Genomic DNA, 16,481 nt, shown 5'->3' with positions numbered 1-16,481 from the left:
GCTCATCCGGGCCTGCTGACTTAAAGGCATCCAGTTCTTCCAGGTGACTCTGTACCATCTCAGGGTCTACGCATGGTAGTCTGGCGCCTTGCTGCTGCCTCTCTACAACCCCAGTGAGACTTGTCGTGCCCCTCACTTAGGAACACTGAGGCAAAGAACTCATTGAGGAGTTCAGCCTTGTCCCCCCTGTCTGTCACCAATTGTTTCTGCCCATTTAGCAGGGGTCCTATTCCTCCCTGGGCCTTCCTTTTACTCCCTATATATCTAAAAAATAATTTCTTGTTATCCTTTACTTGGGATGTCATCCTCAGCTCCATGGTAGCTTTGGCCCGTCTAACTGCCTCCCTACAAGCACGAGCAGAGGAGGTATACTCCTCTTTGGTGATCTCTCCCTGTTTCCACTTTTTATGTGCCCCCTTTTGGCCCGTAGGCTGCCCTGGATTTCTCTGGTCAGCCAAGGAAGCCTGCTGGCCCCTTTCCCTCTTTTTCCTCGCATCACGATCGTCTCCCTTTGTTCCCAAAGGATCATTTCCTTAAGGCACAGCCACCCTTCTTGGGCTCCCATCACTTCAAAACTCCTACTCTGCAGTGCATCCTTGACTAATCCCCTGAGTTCTTTGAAATCAGCGTTCCTAAAGTCTAGTGCTTTCACCCTACTAGTTACCTTACACCATACTCTAGGATTCTTTCCCAGTCACCTGTGTTGAGTGCAGAAGAGTCTCTGTCCTGCATGAGGCTTAAAGTTGTTTAAACCTGGTCAGAGGTATGAATGGTTTGGGGTAAAATCCGGGTTAATGCATGCATTAATTGTACAGTGAATATATACCATTCCCCCCTAAAACACCCTAGGACCTAGAGCAGAACACCATAAGCAGGTTTCTGAGATATGCAATTTTCTGGCAGTCAGAAATGCTGGATTCAAGCAAACCATCTATAAAGTGGATGCCAGTAAAAAGGAAGCAGAATAAAAATCAATATGAGTTCAGCAAAGGTGGAATATGCCAAGCTAATTTAGTATTTTTCTCTGATGATTGATTTCCAGAAAAAAGAAATATGGTAGATCTAATTAATCTGAGGGCTACATCAGTAGAGCCCATTAGGGTAGGTGCAATATACTCTGAAAACAGGAGTTCTTTTGCCAACCTAGCTACACCATGTTCCTAAACAACGTAGGCTAAACCACTTTTCATGGGGGTGATCAGTTGAAAGACCCCCAAACCGTACCCTGGGGGCTCCTAGGGAGGGGACCATGCATGAAAGAAAAAAAAATAATACAAGAAGAACACTTACCTGCAGCAGGGCCCGTGGCACAGCCAGAGCGAAGGAGGGAACCCACATGGGTTGTAAGCCACACCTTTATACAGCTGAGGCCAGCCAGTGACATCATTGGCAATCACCGGCTGGCGGGAACAAAAAGGACTACCTGTAGAGGCGGGGAAGGGCAGGAGGAGGAGGAGAGAGTCAGTGGAGGCTCTCTGCGCTGGCGACGGCAGACATCTTCAGAAGGAGAGAAAGCCAGCAGGGGCTCTCTACACCAGCAATGACCGGCATGCCCGGGAGGAGGGAGAGCCGGTGGAGGCTCTCTGCACCAGTGGAGGCTGGTGTGCCCGGGAGGCAGGAGAGCCAGAGTATGCTCTCTACACCGGCGGAGACTGGTGTGAGCAGCAAAAGAGGAAGCCTGGCAGGGCAGTAGCAGGCTTGGCAGCAACCCACAAGGCAAGCATCGGTCGACCAGACCAGAAAGGACCATGGGGTGCTGGAAGCGGAACGCCTCAGATGACATCGGGGGAGAGCGATTCCGCAAGCCACATTTGGCAGTGCGAGAGAAATAATGGCCCAGGAAGAGGAGCCTTAGCCATCCCTGGCCAGACGATGGGTCATCTCACAGAGAGTTCCCAGGTACTGGGTGCAGGATACTGACTGGCGGGGATGAGGATGAGGAGATCTTAGAGAGAGTGCTGAGGAGCACCTCCTTTATCTTAATGGTAGGGCCAGGGAGGAAACGAAGCAGACCCTCCCCAACTCACAATTTGTTTCGCTCTTTTTTCCCCCCCTTTTGGACGGGTTGTGTGGTGGGATAGACGACGCCAAGGAACGAAGTCCTCTAACGAGGAGGAAGTCCTGGTTAAGGGGAATAGAGCGCAGCACAGAGGTGCTGGCAGGGCGGCTCCTTTCTGTCCTCCTTTTGTTTTTTTCTTTTTTGTTTTGTTTGCTGGTTTGGTCTTTCAGCTTCCAGTTTGAGGCAGCTTAGGGCAGAAAGAGCCCCAGCTTAGGTTAGATAGTGGATCAGTTGAGCCACCATAGGAGAAAGTGCTTGGGACACAAGATTCAAGAGAACGTTGGGGTCAAGAATACAGCTGCATTGGAGGAACGGATGACAAGATCCAGTGACCCGCCGAAGGTTGGCATGAGGCTGGGGTGTAGGGGAGATGGAACCCCACGGATGGCCGTCTAGCAGACTACCCACCACTGAGGAGCCCCTGGTGGTTTGCCCCGCCACTGAAATTACATTCAAAGTCATGGCAGATGAGTCTAGGGGTGGCCATCTAGGTGCTAAGCATCTACCTCAGGGTTTACAAGAAACCTTGGGACGTCTGTTACTGACCGTCTGGGCCAAGACAGCACACGAACGGCTGTTCGAGGCTAGGCGGTCACACCAACAAAAGCAGTCTTTGGTTAGGATAGCTACATACTAGGGTTGTGCAAAGTTTCGGGTGGTGATTCAATTCGGAAGAAATTTGGTCCGATTCAGTGGCTGAATCTCTGAATCCAAATCAAATCAGGAGACCAATTTAAAGAAACTAATCAATTCAAAGTTCTCCAAATCTTCAGGAAAGATTCAGAGGGCTTTGATGATTCAGGCAGTCCCCGGTGGCTACAGCAAGGAGCTGCAACTGACTCAGAACTGCTAAGTACTAGGGGTGGGGGGGCTGGGGGAGGGGACCATGGGGAGACCTGTGCCAGCCCCCCCCATTCGCCTAGCCCCCCCGCCTGCTTCCCTCCCGTTTATTTTTTTCCACAAGTGCCGGAGCTGGGGCATGCGGGGCAGCCATTGCTGGGCTGGGAGAGTGGGTGGGGGATGGGCCTGGCTGATTCAGAGATTCAGCAACAGCTGAATCGGCTGAATCCAAATCCATAGCAAATACTAGCCACTTCACATAGGCCTACTACATACACATAAGGGGTTTTGTTGGCATAGCTATATCGATTAGAGGTATGACTTTTCACACTCCCAGCAGACACAGAAATGTCACCAAAACTTTATAGTATATATATAGCCTGGAATTCAATAAAAACACTGAAATCTGGTGCCACAGGGCAATTATTAGTTATATTTGAGAAGATGGGGATCAGGACAAGTATGGTAAAGTACCATAGGTAAGGTACTGGTTAAGGGGAGGAGACAATGGGTTGTGCTCAAAGGGGAACTATTAGTCTAAAAGGTGGTTACTAGCTGGAGTTCCTGAACAGGCAGTCTTGGAACAGAACTTATTTAACATTTTCATTAATGGCCTTGGCAAAAAAAAGGTGGAAAGCACTAATGACATTTGTTGAAAACATTAAGTGGAAAGGCTTTATCTATACAGAGGAGGACTGCCACCTCATAAAAGAAGAACTGGATGACCTTGAGGACCACAGTAAAATAAATGGAATGAAACATAGTAATACAAAGAGGCAAGATCATGCAATGTATTCACTTCAAGATGAGGTTTTTTTCCCCAAGCAGCACGGGGAAAAAGCCCCTTGTATTATAACTGCATACAAGGAAATCTAACTAAATACATTTGTCTATCATTAAGCTTTGCCAAAAGCAGCATGTGCTCAATAAGGGAAACCAACTATGAAGTTGATTAAATGCAGCCAACACTGAGCATAACTATAAAATACAAGATTCATATCATGGGCGACTGGTGCCTCCTGAGTCTGGGGGGGCACCCGCAGAAACTGGCATCAGCATTGGGGATGGGGCTGGCAAGCACCCACAGAAACTGCCAGCCCTGGCAGCTTCAGGGACAGGCTGGCAAGCACCCACAGAAGCCACCAGTGGTGTTGGCGGTGGGGGGCAGCCCTATCAGGGGGGGCACATGCCCCCACCCCCCAGCCCCGCCTACCAGTTGCCTATGGCTCATATGGACAAACATACTGATGGGAAACTACCACAAGGATAAGCTAGTGCAGCCCATCTGAATAAGACATATGGTAGTCCCCATTAATCACAGTCTTCCTGAGCATCAACTCTTTATCAAGTCATGGTGAGCCACTACAATTAATACATTTCAATTTCATCTTCATTCCCACAGCTGAACTGTGCCTTTCTTTCCAAGTTTCTTCAACAGCCTCCTTCATGGTGGGGTATTTGGAGTACACCCACATACTGAACAGTGCTGAGCTGTGGGGTCAGCATGGCTCGAAATGCTGTTGACTCTGCTGGGGCCCAGCCCAATGAACTATATGGTGAATCATAAGCCTTTTGGCTTTGGACTAATATGATGCACAGTTTGTATTTTATATAAGTAGGTACAAAAGTGCTACTTAAAAGTGTGTTTATGGTGTCCTCAAGCTAAAAGTTGTAGCAGCTTCAAAAAACCCTCAAATATATTAATTCTGAATGAAATAAGTCTATGGGTACCTGTAGTAATTTGCCTACATGGTAAATTATGTTTATTTCAAAATCAGTGTTTTCGCTCCTCACTTCCACATGTTCAAGGTCTGACAGTAAAGAGGGGGGAATACACGGCCGGGAGAAGAAGGTGGGGAAGGGGAGCGTGGCTACATGCCTCCCTTCTCCCCCCACCCCCCGATTTATTTTCCCTGTTCTAGCACTGGGAGAGGGACAAATTCAAGGCAAACCTCCAATAATTCAATTAATTACCTAGGAAATTATAATAAATGTATACATTTTCCATATATAGATTCTAATTATCTTATATTCAGGGTCATCTTATATCTGAGTAAATATAGTACTTAAAAGCAAATAAGAATTTCAGGGTGGGGCAATGAGCTGGAGCTGGGTGCTTATCAGTTGGAAATGACACAGGAAGGAAAAGACTAAAGCATGTTAGTCAATCACAGGGTGACCATGAGACATCAATTTATAAACCTGTGAAAAAGATAAATGTCTCAAGAGAGATCTCAGTATAGTATTTTCAGCAGAGTTAGGGAAATATTAATGATATTTGTGGCAGCGCACTAGTACTGCCTGCCACTTTAAGGGTTGAGTCAAGCAGCCAGCAGGTGCTTGACTGTGGCAACCATTTTAAAACACTGGCTGACTATATAAACAGAGCAGTTCACTGTTGGCAGTCCAGGCAGAAACATCGCCTGGCTGAACTGCTGCATGGAGTATCTTGCAGATAGAAGCAGAAGGCTCTTGGTCCTGGGCATGACCTAAAACTGCACCCTGCCAGGGATGGGTGTCCTGGTGGGGCTCCTGGTGGTGTGGGAGTCCCCAGGAAATGCCAGGCCAGTTCCCACCCCGGTGAAAGGCAAGGAGGGGCGCCTTAACCCCAGCCCCCATCTTCAGGTGGGTTTTGGAGGCAGCTGGGGAGTAGTGCGGCCAGGTATGCTCACGTGTAGGTGCCTGAGCCCAGCAGGGATGAGAGATACCAAAGACCCCAGAGGAGGTAGTGTAGAATTGTGGGAGTAGTGGGGGCCAGGTATGCCCATGTGCAGGTGCCTGAGTCCAGCAGGGATACAAGGTCCTGGAGACCCCAGAGGGGATAGTGTGAAGAACATTGGGAGGCCCCACACAAAGTAGGGCTGAAGTGCAAGTAGGCCTGAAGGACTATGCGTGTGAGGGGGCTGAGTAGGGCTGAAGTTGGACTAGGCCTGAAGGACATCCTAAGGGGCGTACTGAGTAGGGTCGAATGGTAGTAAACTTGAAGGACAGAGAAAGGGCCAGCCCTGTGAGAAGTTGTGCCCGGTGAGGGGTTTGGGGCAGAATTAGCCCAAGGTTTGGCATAAAGCTGGACCACGTAGAATAGGGGAACTCACAGGAACTGAAGGTCCTAGGTGGCAAGGCCAGTATGAGAGTAGCGAAGCCTGACGACCCAAAAGGGGCCACTCAAGGAGGAGCAAGGGCAGTGGAGTGTGGCCCAGTAATGGGTGGTATGCCAGAGGTCCCGGTGAGAGAAGGGTGGAGTGGAAGAGGCCTCCTATGAGAGGGGAAGTGGTGTGAATGTATGTGTATGTGGAGCCCAACTTTGGACTCGGTTTGCTTCGGTCTCAGACCAGGAGTAATATTAATCTGGATGCCATCTGCGAGACATGGGCTATGGTGTAGGGGAAGTCTGAAGCTGCAGATAGCACCCCCAGGTATCGGGGCAGTAATGGGCAGTCTCCCGCACGTACCATCCATATATAGGAACAGCAAAGTCGTGGCAGGAGATACTGGGTGGATCGCCCCCTGGAGACAGGTGGGGAGGCTGACATGAGACCTGGCCCTGAGAGGTGCCCCCTGTCACAATATTTTACAAAACTCTGATGAGACCTTATCTGGAATATTATATAAAATTCTGCTCATCTATGGCCAACATGGGATCCAAACTGGAATAAGTTCAAAGAAGCCCTAGTAGGATGATTGGAGAAATGGAGGTTTATCTTATGGGAAGGAATGAAAATAGCTTGATTAACTTAGCGACATAAAAGATGAGATGCAATATGACTATTCCCTGTAAATCCAATGTTTCTTAATCCTGGTAAAGACTTGGATTAGAGAAGAACTAGGATTTTTAAAATCTGGCCACGGAAAAATCCTCTGACTGACTGGCTTCTTCATTTTTCTACCATCTCTCTATTGCTTCAGAAGGCAGAGAGGATATATTGGGTGTATGGAAAGAGGGAACACCTGACACATTCTCACATGAAAGGGAATGGAGAAAAGGTAACAGAAAGAGGCCAACCTTCAGGGTGTTGCTGCTCCCCCATCCCTTCCTATGAAAAATGGCTGAGCATTACTCCATCTCTCTAAACACAGCGTAGGTAGGTGATGAAAGGAAAGAGCCCCATGACACCCCCTCTGCTCTCACCCCAGACCTAGAGAGAAGACAGGAGAAGAGGATGTTGCTGCAAATGCTGCCTAGGTGATAGGGAAGGGAGAAGCATAGGGAGAAGAGATGTTCTGATGTGGAGAGTGCAAAGTTTATTGCTAGGTTGGAGAACAGAGGGATGTAGGGCTAGTGGAGGACAGAGAATTAAAAGTTGGGATTTGGGGAGAAGCTAGAAGCCCCTGCCATCAAACAGTAGTTTATATATATATGAATAATTTGATTTTAGCTGGGTCTTACAGTTATAAATACATGAGTGGCCAAAACCATATACACCTTAAGGGTGGGTAGAGGAAGAACAAAAATCAAGAGACCAAAACCACATGCTATAATTTCTCTCACACACTCTCTCAATAAAGATCATGATTTTGGGGCCTGTGGGGTTTTATTTTTGGTATAAAAGTAATGGTATTTATACTTTTGGGTTTGCCAATACTAATTCCTCTCTAATCCAATTATGTGGAAGCTTCAGCTTCTTAGTTACCCTTATCACTCTCCCTGATGCAGAAGAATAGAGTTGTCAGTGTATAACAGCCCATGTAATGTGGACTTTGGGCACTACTGAGTTCTTCCTGTGCATTAGTAAGCTGTGGAAATATGTAAGCACTTCCAAGAGCACAGCTACCATTTACACTGATTAGGTTGGGAGATATCAAATGATTGCTCTAGGAAGAGAACTCTGCTAAAATATATAATGTATCATTTCTTCAGCCAGTAAGGCAAGATCCACAGCTGTGGAACTTCTACCAGCTGGCAACTAAAAGGTTCATTCCGATTAGATTAGATATGCTTCTGGATCAATACCTACTTTAATAGGCTAAGGAACATGGACATTTTTATTTGTCAGGATTCCCTCTCGCTAGCTAACATGATAGGATGTCTAAAAAAATTACTGAACTATGTAACAATTGTTGCAATCTGACAAGTCTCAGTTAAATCAAGACCATTACCTTTTTCTGTTCTTCCAGTGAAAATTTTTAATATAATGCAAAAACTGCAAAAGCATCAAACCATTTTCAGAAATATTTATGATTGAAAAAAACCCACATTATATAATTCCCTTCACAGAAATGACAAAGATAATTGTAAGTAGCCACATATCATTATGTATAGAATGTAAATACTGACTATTAGGCCTGCGCGAAGCGGCTAGTATTCACTTCGGATTTGGATTTGGCCAATTTGGGGGGCAGTGATGTGATTCAAATCACTGTCCTGAACTGATTCGGGCAAATTTGATTTGGAGATTTGGCCGCCGCCAAATTCAGAATCATCTGAATCTCTGAATCAAACAGACCCCATCCCCTGCCCACTCTCCCAGCCCTGTCAATGGCTGCCCCGCCTGGTCCCAGTGTCCCAGCTCTTTAAAAAAAAAGCTCCTGCCATTAACCAGCTCCTGCCAGGCTGGGGGAAGCAATCCACTCTGCCCCCCACTGCCCATGCTGCATGGGGGTCTCTGCCCTGGGCTCCCATCTCCCCTCCACTCTCCCAGTCCCAGCACCCCAGCTCTCTTAAAAAAAAGCCCCTGTAGCAGCCAGCGAGTGGGGGCTCTTTTTTTTTTTTTTAAAGTACTGGGAGCTGGGGCTGGGTGGGACAGCCATGGCAGGGCTGAGAGAGCGGGTGAGGGTCAGGGGGCACTCAGGAGGGCTGGGAGAGTGGGCAGAGCAAGTAGGAGATGGGGCCTGGTGGGGGTCCCCTCCATGGTCCCCTTTCCCCTTCTCCAGCCCCGCCCTTCTGCCCCCTACTTATCAGCACAGAGTCTAGGCCCAGCTCCCTGTGGCGATGAGTGGGGATGCCTAAATCTCCGAAGCTCTCCGAACTGATTCAGAGAGCTTTGAATCAATTCAGACTTTTTTATTGGTCTCATGATTTGATTCAGATTTGGAAATTCGGCCGCCGAATTAGGCCAAATCTCCTCCAAATTGAATTGGCACCCAAAGCTTTGCACAGCTCTACTGACTATGAAAAGGTTCATTTTCACAGAAGTTACAGTTTTGTTTATCTAACTTTCTAATTAGGTCTGCTTGTCATAGTATGATCATTGTGATCATTGATACAGTTTAAAAGATATCACAGAAGAATTTGTTGTTGCTAAGGCTGCGACTGAACTCCAACTAGCTACAACTATCAAGGACAATAAAAAGTCCTTTTTTAGATATGTGGGGAGCTGAAGGAAAAGCAAGGGTAACACTGGACTCCTGCTAAACCAAATGGGACAACTGACAACTGACGCCCAGGAAAAAAACAACTTGCTAAATGAGTACTTTGCATCGGTTTTTCACCAGTCCCAAGGGATGTCCCTGCCCATTATGGGACGAGAAGGCCTGGGTGAGGGAGATTCCTTGCACTCCATCAAAGCTGACTCCGAAGGAACACCTTGAGAGGCTGGATACCTTCATGTCAGCCGGCCCTGACAGTTTACACCCCAGGGTACTCAAGGAGTTGGCAAGCATCATAGCTCAGCCTCTGGCATGGATCTTTGAGAACTCCTGGTGCTCTGGTGAAATGCCTGAAGAGTGGAAGAAGTCCAATGTGGTGCCTATCTTCAAGAAAGGAAGGAAAGTGGATCTGGCAAACTACAGGCCCATCAGCCTGACCTCTATCCTGGGAAAGGTCTTAGAAAAAATTATCAAAGAGACCATTCTTAACAGACTGGCCAAGGGCAACATCCTGAGGGATAGCCAGCATGGGTTTGTTGTAGGTAGGTCTTGCTTGACCAATCTCATTTCCTTTTACGACCAGGTGACCTATCACCTGGACAAGGGAGAGGAGATTGATGTCATATATCTTGACTTCAAAAAAGTCTTCAATCTGGTATCCCATGATCACCTCTTAGCAAAACTGGCCAACTGCAGCCTCGGCTTCAGCATGATCCACTGGCTGGGGAATTGGCTCCGTGGTCAGAACCAGAGGGTGGTGGTTGATGGAAATCAATCGTCATGGTGCCCTGTGACCAGTGGGGTCCCTCAAGGCTCTGTCCTTTGGCCTATACTATTCAACATCTTCATTAATGATGTGGACATTGGTGTCAGAAGCAGACTGGCCAAGTTCACCGACAACACCAAACTTTGGGGTAAAGCATCCACACCTGAGGACAGGAGGGCAATCCAGGCTGACCTTGACAGGCTCAGGAAATGTGCGGACGAGAACCTGATGGTGTTTAACACTGAAAAATTCAAGGTTCTCCACCTTGGGAAGAAAAACCCGCAGAATCCTTATAGGCTTGGCAGTGCTACGCTGGCTAGCACTATGGACAAAAGGGACTTGGGGGTTATGTTTGACCACAAGATGAATGTGAGCCATCAATGTGATGCTTCAGCTAGTAAAATGAGCAAAATGCTGGCTTGCATCCATAGATGCTTCTCAAGCAAATCCCAGGATGTCATTCTCCCATTGTACTCGGCCTTGGTGAGGCCACAGCTGGAGTACTGCATCCAGTTTTGGGCTCCACAATTAAAAAAGGATGGGGAGAAGCTTGAGCGAGTGCAGAGGAGAGCCACGTGCATGATCAGAGATCAGGAAAACAGACCTTAGGATGAGAAGCTGAGAGCTATGGGACTCTTCAGCCTGGAAAAGCGCAGGCTCATGGGTGATCTGGTAGCTGCCTGTAAGTTTATAAGGGGTGCTCAGCAGGATCTGGGGTAACGTTTGATCAGCAGAGCGCCCCAAGGGATGACAAGATCGAACAGTCACAAACTCCTCCAAGACCGTTTCAGGCTGGACATAAGGAAGAACTTCTTTACTGTCTGAGCCCCCAAGGTCTGGAATAGACTGCCGCCAGAGATGGTTCAAGCACCCACATTGAACACCTTCAATAGAAATTTGGATGTTTATCTTGCTGGGATCCTATGACCCCCGCTGACTTCCTGCCCCTGGGGCAGGGGGCTGGACTCGAAGATCTTCTGAGGTCCCTTCCAGCCCTAATGTCTATGAAGTTTATGAAGTTATAAGTAGAGCTGACAATGACACCTGCAGTTAAAGTGACTCAACACTTTCCATGAAAAGGATTTGTCTTAACAAGAAAATATAGTAGCAAAATTATAATTGTATGACTACAGTTAAAGCAAAATAATGCCCCCAGCAGACAGACTTACTCTAGATTATGATAACTCCATACAGAGTTGTATTTGTACAGTTCTTGTTATAAATTTCTCCATACAGATAAAAACTTTGACCTCATTTTTGGTTATTTTTGCTAAACATTAACCATTGAACTGAAAATTTTATGGTAGACATCTGCCCGAAATTATATTTTTTAAGTTCAGCAAAAATAATTCAGTTGTGAATGATGTTAAAGACAATACACTGTTTTTCACAAGATAATTCCTAGAATTATTATGATGCTATAGAGAAAAGAGCTGAAATTTGGAGGGGATGCTCTAGCAGTAGAGAAGTGCTTTTTGCTTTCCCCAGGATTATCTATTCAAATAAGCCAAAATAATCTGCATATACTAATTGTGTCTAGGTAGTGGCAGGCAACTGAAGTCAGCCTGCTGCCCCCACATACAGCTTCTATGTGAAAAACCTGCAGTACATATTCTGTCTCCAGAAAGTATGCTGAGATGCTCACAGCACAACTTTTGCTGCAATCATTCCTACCAGAAAGCGCAGCTTTCATGGTGAAGGTAACTATTACTGATGGTAAGGAGATAGTCTCTTGTGTGCCCCGGTGCTCCTTATGATGAGGTAGTAAATTTTTCTTATTTTGGGATTAAAAGAATTTAAGCAGACTAAGCGATTTATCCAGAAATTGTTGCAGTATTGCTAATGAGGGCAGCAGAAGAAAGGATAGAAGTAAGAAAGTCAGTTCCATGAGTAGTTAGAACCCAAGGTTCACAGGTGGTGGAAGAAATCAAAACTGTTGGATTTACTTTGGCTTTTAGGCTTCTTTTTCTGACCTACTAACCCAACTAAATTGCAGTCCTCTTGTCATGCTCAGTTGGACATGATCTGACAAAACAAATGTTACTGCAGCACAAAGTTGAAGCTCTTCACGAGTAAACCCAAATCCATGGCCAGATAACCATCCTTCTGTCCTTGCAAGCATTCTTCTAACCTAGGAATGACCTCTTCTTGAGTATTTCACCTCCTCAAAAAAGCATGAGAATAAACTGCACCACAACCATGCTTTAAAAAAAATGTTTTAGCTGTCTCCTATACATTAAAGAAGAGAGGTTTGACTTTTTACACTGGTAACAATAGTGAAGTGCAGCAATCTTTCCAACAATCATTTATAAACAGTCTACAATGCAGGTTTTAAAGCACAACAAGCCCTAATTAGTGTTGAAATAAGTATGTTAGCACTGCCCTATGCCATTCTATGGTGTCACTATATGCTAAATTAAGGGACACATTTTCCTTTTTCTTTCATTAGTATTTTAATGCGAGGAGGTAGGAAAAGGCTGATCCATATTCAAGAAGAGAGGAGGGGGAAAAACAATAACAAATTGGTATCTCTTTTGAGAATTGCCCCACAGGCCAAGCATTTTTATGTTCTTAATCATTATTAAATGACTTAACATGACACACAGAGCCTGGCAAATGATTGCATCCTGACATGAGAACGAATTACAAATGAAATGAAAGATCAAGCTGTATTAGAGGACTGCCTCTGGGAAATGAAAATCTTTAATTCTCTTTTATTATTGACATTTATTTGGCTGCCATGAATAACAACATAGCAAAGAGATTCAGCTATGCTTGCACACTGAATAGCTTATCCCAGGGCTCAAAACTGCCTTAACATTTATCATGTTTGCTTTTGTAGCTGACACCACTGCATACACTCTCTATCCATCTTGCATTTATCATGCACATAAAGTGCATTCTCTAATTTAAGTTCATTTTCATAGGGAACAAACAGCAAAGATTAGCAAGTGTCAGTCCTCAAATAAGCTCCCAGTTGTAAAAATATCAAAGAATGGATTAATGGATTTGTTAACAACTCCAGTTTAAGGAATATAATAAATTCAGAGTGAAAATTAAATAAGAACACAGGAGGTTTAAATGTAAGATTTAGGTTTACCAGCATTATTACTAACATGTAGAAAAACATTATATACTGCTATTTTTCAGCCAGCTGTACAAAGCTCCAGTAGGGCACCTCCATATGGTTCATTTGAATATTGCAGTGATTTTCTAGAAGTGACACCATCATCTTTATAATAAAAAAATCCTATCCAACCTTTAACCTATTCTTTTTTTAGAACAGGTTGAGTCTAACACAACCAGTAGAGAAATAATTCAAATTCTTGCCAACTATAAAGCAGTGACACATCTACTTGTTTCCTGGTCCTGCAGTCAAAGGCCCAAGTATTTTCTGGGGAATAAGTAAGGACTAAACTCTTAAGGTACAGAGCACCTTCAACTCTTGTTATTGTTAAAGGGAGGGAATCAGCCCTTAGTCAATATCTTATCTTGTGCGAGACTGAATAACTAAAATAGTTTGGCACCGCAGATGTAGTAATAGTAGTATTTAGTGCGAACACACAGGTGGACAAAATGAAAGAAACTGTCAAAAGACAGGCAACCATGTTTTATAATGTTTAAATCTGTGGTGTACATCATCGTTTCAGAAGCCACTTGCAGCCCAGCTAGAACACTCCCCCCTCCCCATTCCTTTGAGAATAGAAAAGAAGACAGCTGAGAAAAGCAAGAAACAAGGCTTTCTGCTCAAAGCAAAAAAAAGACTGGAAATTCACTTAGTACTGGATTTCACTTCCACATTTTCGCAAATGTTTAAGTGTACTATACAGTTGTCGCAGCTGCTCTCACCAATATCACATGTTCTTGTTTACAGCAAAAATGGCTATACAGATAAAATCTGAAGTAATAAAAAATCAAAGTAAAACCAATTGAAATAATGCATTAGATCTATGTCATAAAAAGAACTTAACTCAGTTTTTAGGCATTCCTGTGAAATATTAACTTCTCAAAGTCAGGACATGCAAGAAGTTAAAAATAGAACAGATACGAGAAACATTGATTTAAGATACCAAATACATTTGAATACCATTTAACCATTATAATTTGTAAAACTCATGCATGATTAACCACAGTCATCTACTGTGTGCAGCCGTATAGTCTAAAAAGTATACCTGTAGCCATTATAGTGTCATCTTTCCCTTGGGTGAAGACTACAATTCGTTGCCTTTTAGGGTTCACCTTTGGCAGGGCTTGTGTCTTCCGGGCTATCTCTTTAATGTCTTCAGTCTATTAATAGTAAGAGAGAAAATTCTTGTAGCTAGCACAGCAGAGAAGTGGAAGATTAGATCTTTATTAGCAGATCAAAGATTTATCTTCCTAGGACAAGATATAAAATAGACTTTATTGTTTGTTGAGAGAGATTTTTTAAAAGGAAGAATATTTAAAGGTTTACGTTGTATCATGAGGCCATTGTCTTTAATCGTGGAAGTGATACTGGAGCAATACCAATTCCTATACTTCAAACCCTGAAAAAAGAATTACAGAGCATTTTCTAATTGGCAATTGCTAGTAATTTTCCCTGCTACTGGATAGATTCTAACCTTGCCTGCCATAAAATTAAAAATAACATAAAGAAGAGAATAACTTAGAAAAACTCAGGGTTTGATTCTCTTCCTTTTTATGCTGGTGTAACCCCACTGATTACAATGGAATTACTGCTGATTTACATTAATGTAGAAGACATATCTTTAGCGATTCTCCACATGCTTTAAAGTGATTACATCTTTAAAGAATACTGTAGGTATGTAGGCACAGAAATTGGCAGACTGAATTGAAGCACTTGTCCCTGCATTCCAGGATCTTACCTCTGAGAATGGCCAGCAACACATACAGTACTTCATTTGGATGCAAGCAACCCCGTAATGGACAGTTAAGGAATGATGTGCCTTTTAGGAGATGATGCTCCTAACCCTATCTGTTGTTAGGTCCTCCTCTGGTCTGAAGCACGAGGGTTTTTCTTCCCAATTTTTTTCTTTTTCTTTTTATCTAATCTAATCTAAATGCAGCTGTTCTCAGTATGTCTACAAACATATCATTCTTTTTTAAATCATATAGCACTAAGCTTTCAGTCATAAAGCTATCTGGGTGTCAACAAGGTACACAAGTTAACCATCTTATGTGAAAAATTGTTTCTTTTTTATCACTTATCCAATTGTTGCCTTTCAATTTCACTGAATGCCCCCGATTCTTTACGAGAGAATAAATAATATATATTTTCACAATAAAATTTATTATAGCTCTTCATTTTCTCTCTATACTATCCAGTCCCATTCTTTTCAATTTGCTTCATATGAAAGAACTGAAACTGAACACAGGGCAGATTTGCTATATAATACATCCCCAGCAAATAATAATAATTTACTATATAATAATAATTTATATAATGGCATTATAATATTTCACCATTATTTAGAGTCCTCTTCTTCATCAAGTCTATTTTTTTTAATAATCATTACCTACTGGACAGAGGTTTTCATTAAGCAGTCCACAATAGTTCCCTCAAGACTTTTACTTGGATAGTTGCAGTAAATTTAACTCAGTTTTTTTCTTCCATTCTTTGTTCTTTTGTCCATTCATAGTGAATTCAAATTTTCCTAATTTTGTTAGATCCTTCAACATTCTTTATAGTCTTCTCTAATATTGGCTAACCTAACTAATTTTAGGCCAATTTTGCCTCAATCACAAGAGTAATATCTTAAGGCACAATTACTTTATAGAGCCTTCACTATTCTACATACGCCAGAAATACTTTTCTGTTGATGTATTGATACCACCTTTCCAAATAAACTAAGTGAATAAAAGCAGTCTTCTGTTGGCATAGCTACATCCACACCAGGGCTAGGGACAGAAAGTATAAATAAATCAGTATAAGTGATTGGAAACCAGTTCAAACCGGTAACACAATAGAAGTTCAGTATTCATAAACCACTTTCAAAATGGCTTGAGCCACTGCAGGTATGTGGCTACATTGCCAGAATCAAAAGTAACCATCTGTTTACTTGCTTATCGGTTCGATCTATGCAGTTTACACTAACCTGTGAAAACTGAATCGATTCAGCCTTAGGCTTTTTGACTGTCTGTACTTAGCTCAGGAGTTTGCCAACATGTGATTTTTTTTCACACTACTAGAAAAGAACTATGTCAGCAGAACTTTGTATTGTAGACCAAGCTTTATTTTTAGTCTATTCTCACCGATTTACCAATGACTTCAATGACATTATTCACAAAGCAAGGCAATATTTAATAGGAGTAAGTTCTACAGAAGCTGTCTGCAATCTAGTGTCTCTGCTCACTTCCTTTTAGAACATTAATATCTGCCATTAAACAACATCAGTCCTAGTATGTTGCATTCTACTTAATATTTTATCATGAGGAAAATCAATTATTTTTTCAAGTTTGCTTTCTGATTCTTAGCCAGTTTCTTATGTTGGCAATATTTTTTTCTTTCCC

General features: G+C 43.5%; 1 protein-coding gene across 1 annotated transcript in view; it reads right to left on the bottom strand.

The window, feature by feature from the left end:
* The window catches only part of ADK (adenosine kinase), a 563,842-nt gene that overhangs the window by 64,963 nt on the left and 482,398 nt on the right, over positions 1–16,481 (bottom strand). The window contains exon 9 of the mRNA XM_014523581.2: positions 14,144–14,258. Within this exon, the coding sequence (XP_014379067.1) occupies positions 14,144–14,258 (115 nt within the window). The remainder of the gene's footprint in view (positions 1–14,143; positions 14,259–16,481) is intronic.

The sequence above is a fragment of the Alligator sinensis genome, unplaced genomic scaffold (assembly GCF_000455745.1).
Source record: "Alligator sinensis unplaced genomic scaffold, ASM45574v1 scaffold109_1, whole genome shotgun sequence".
In the NCBI taxonomy this organism is placed as follows: domain Eukaryota; kingdom Metazoa; phylum Chordata; order Crocodylia; family Alligatoridae; genus Alligator; species Alligator sinensis.
This window is presented reverse-complemented; position numbering and strand designations above follow the sequence as displayed.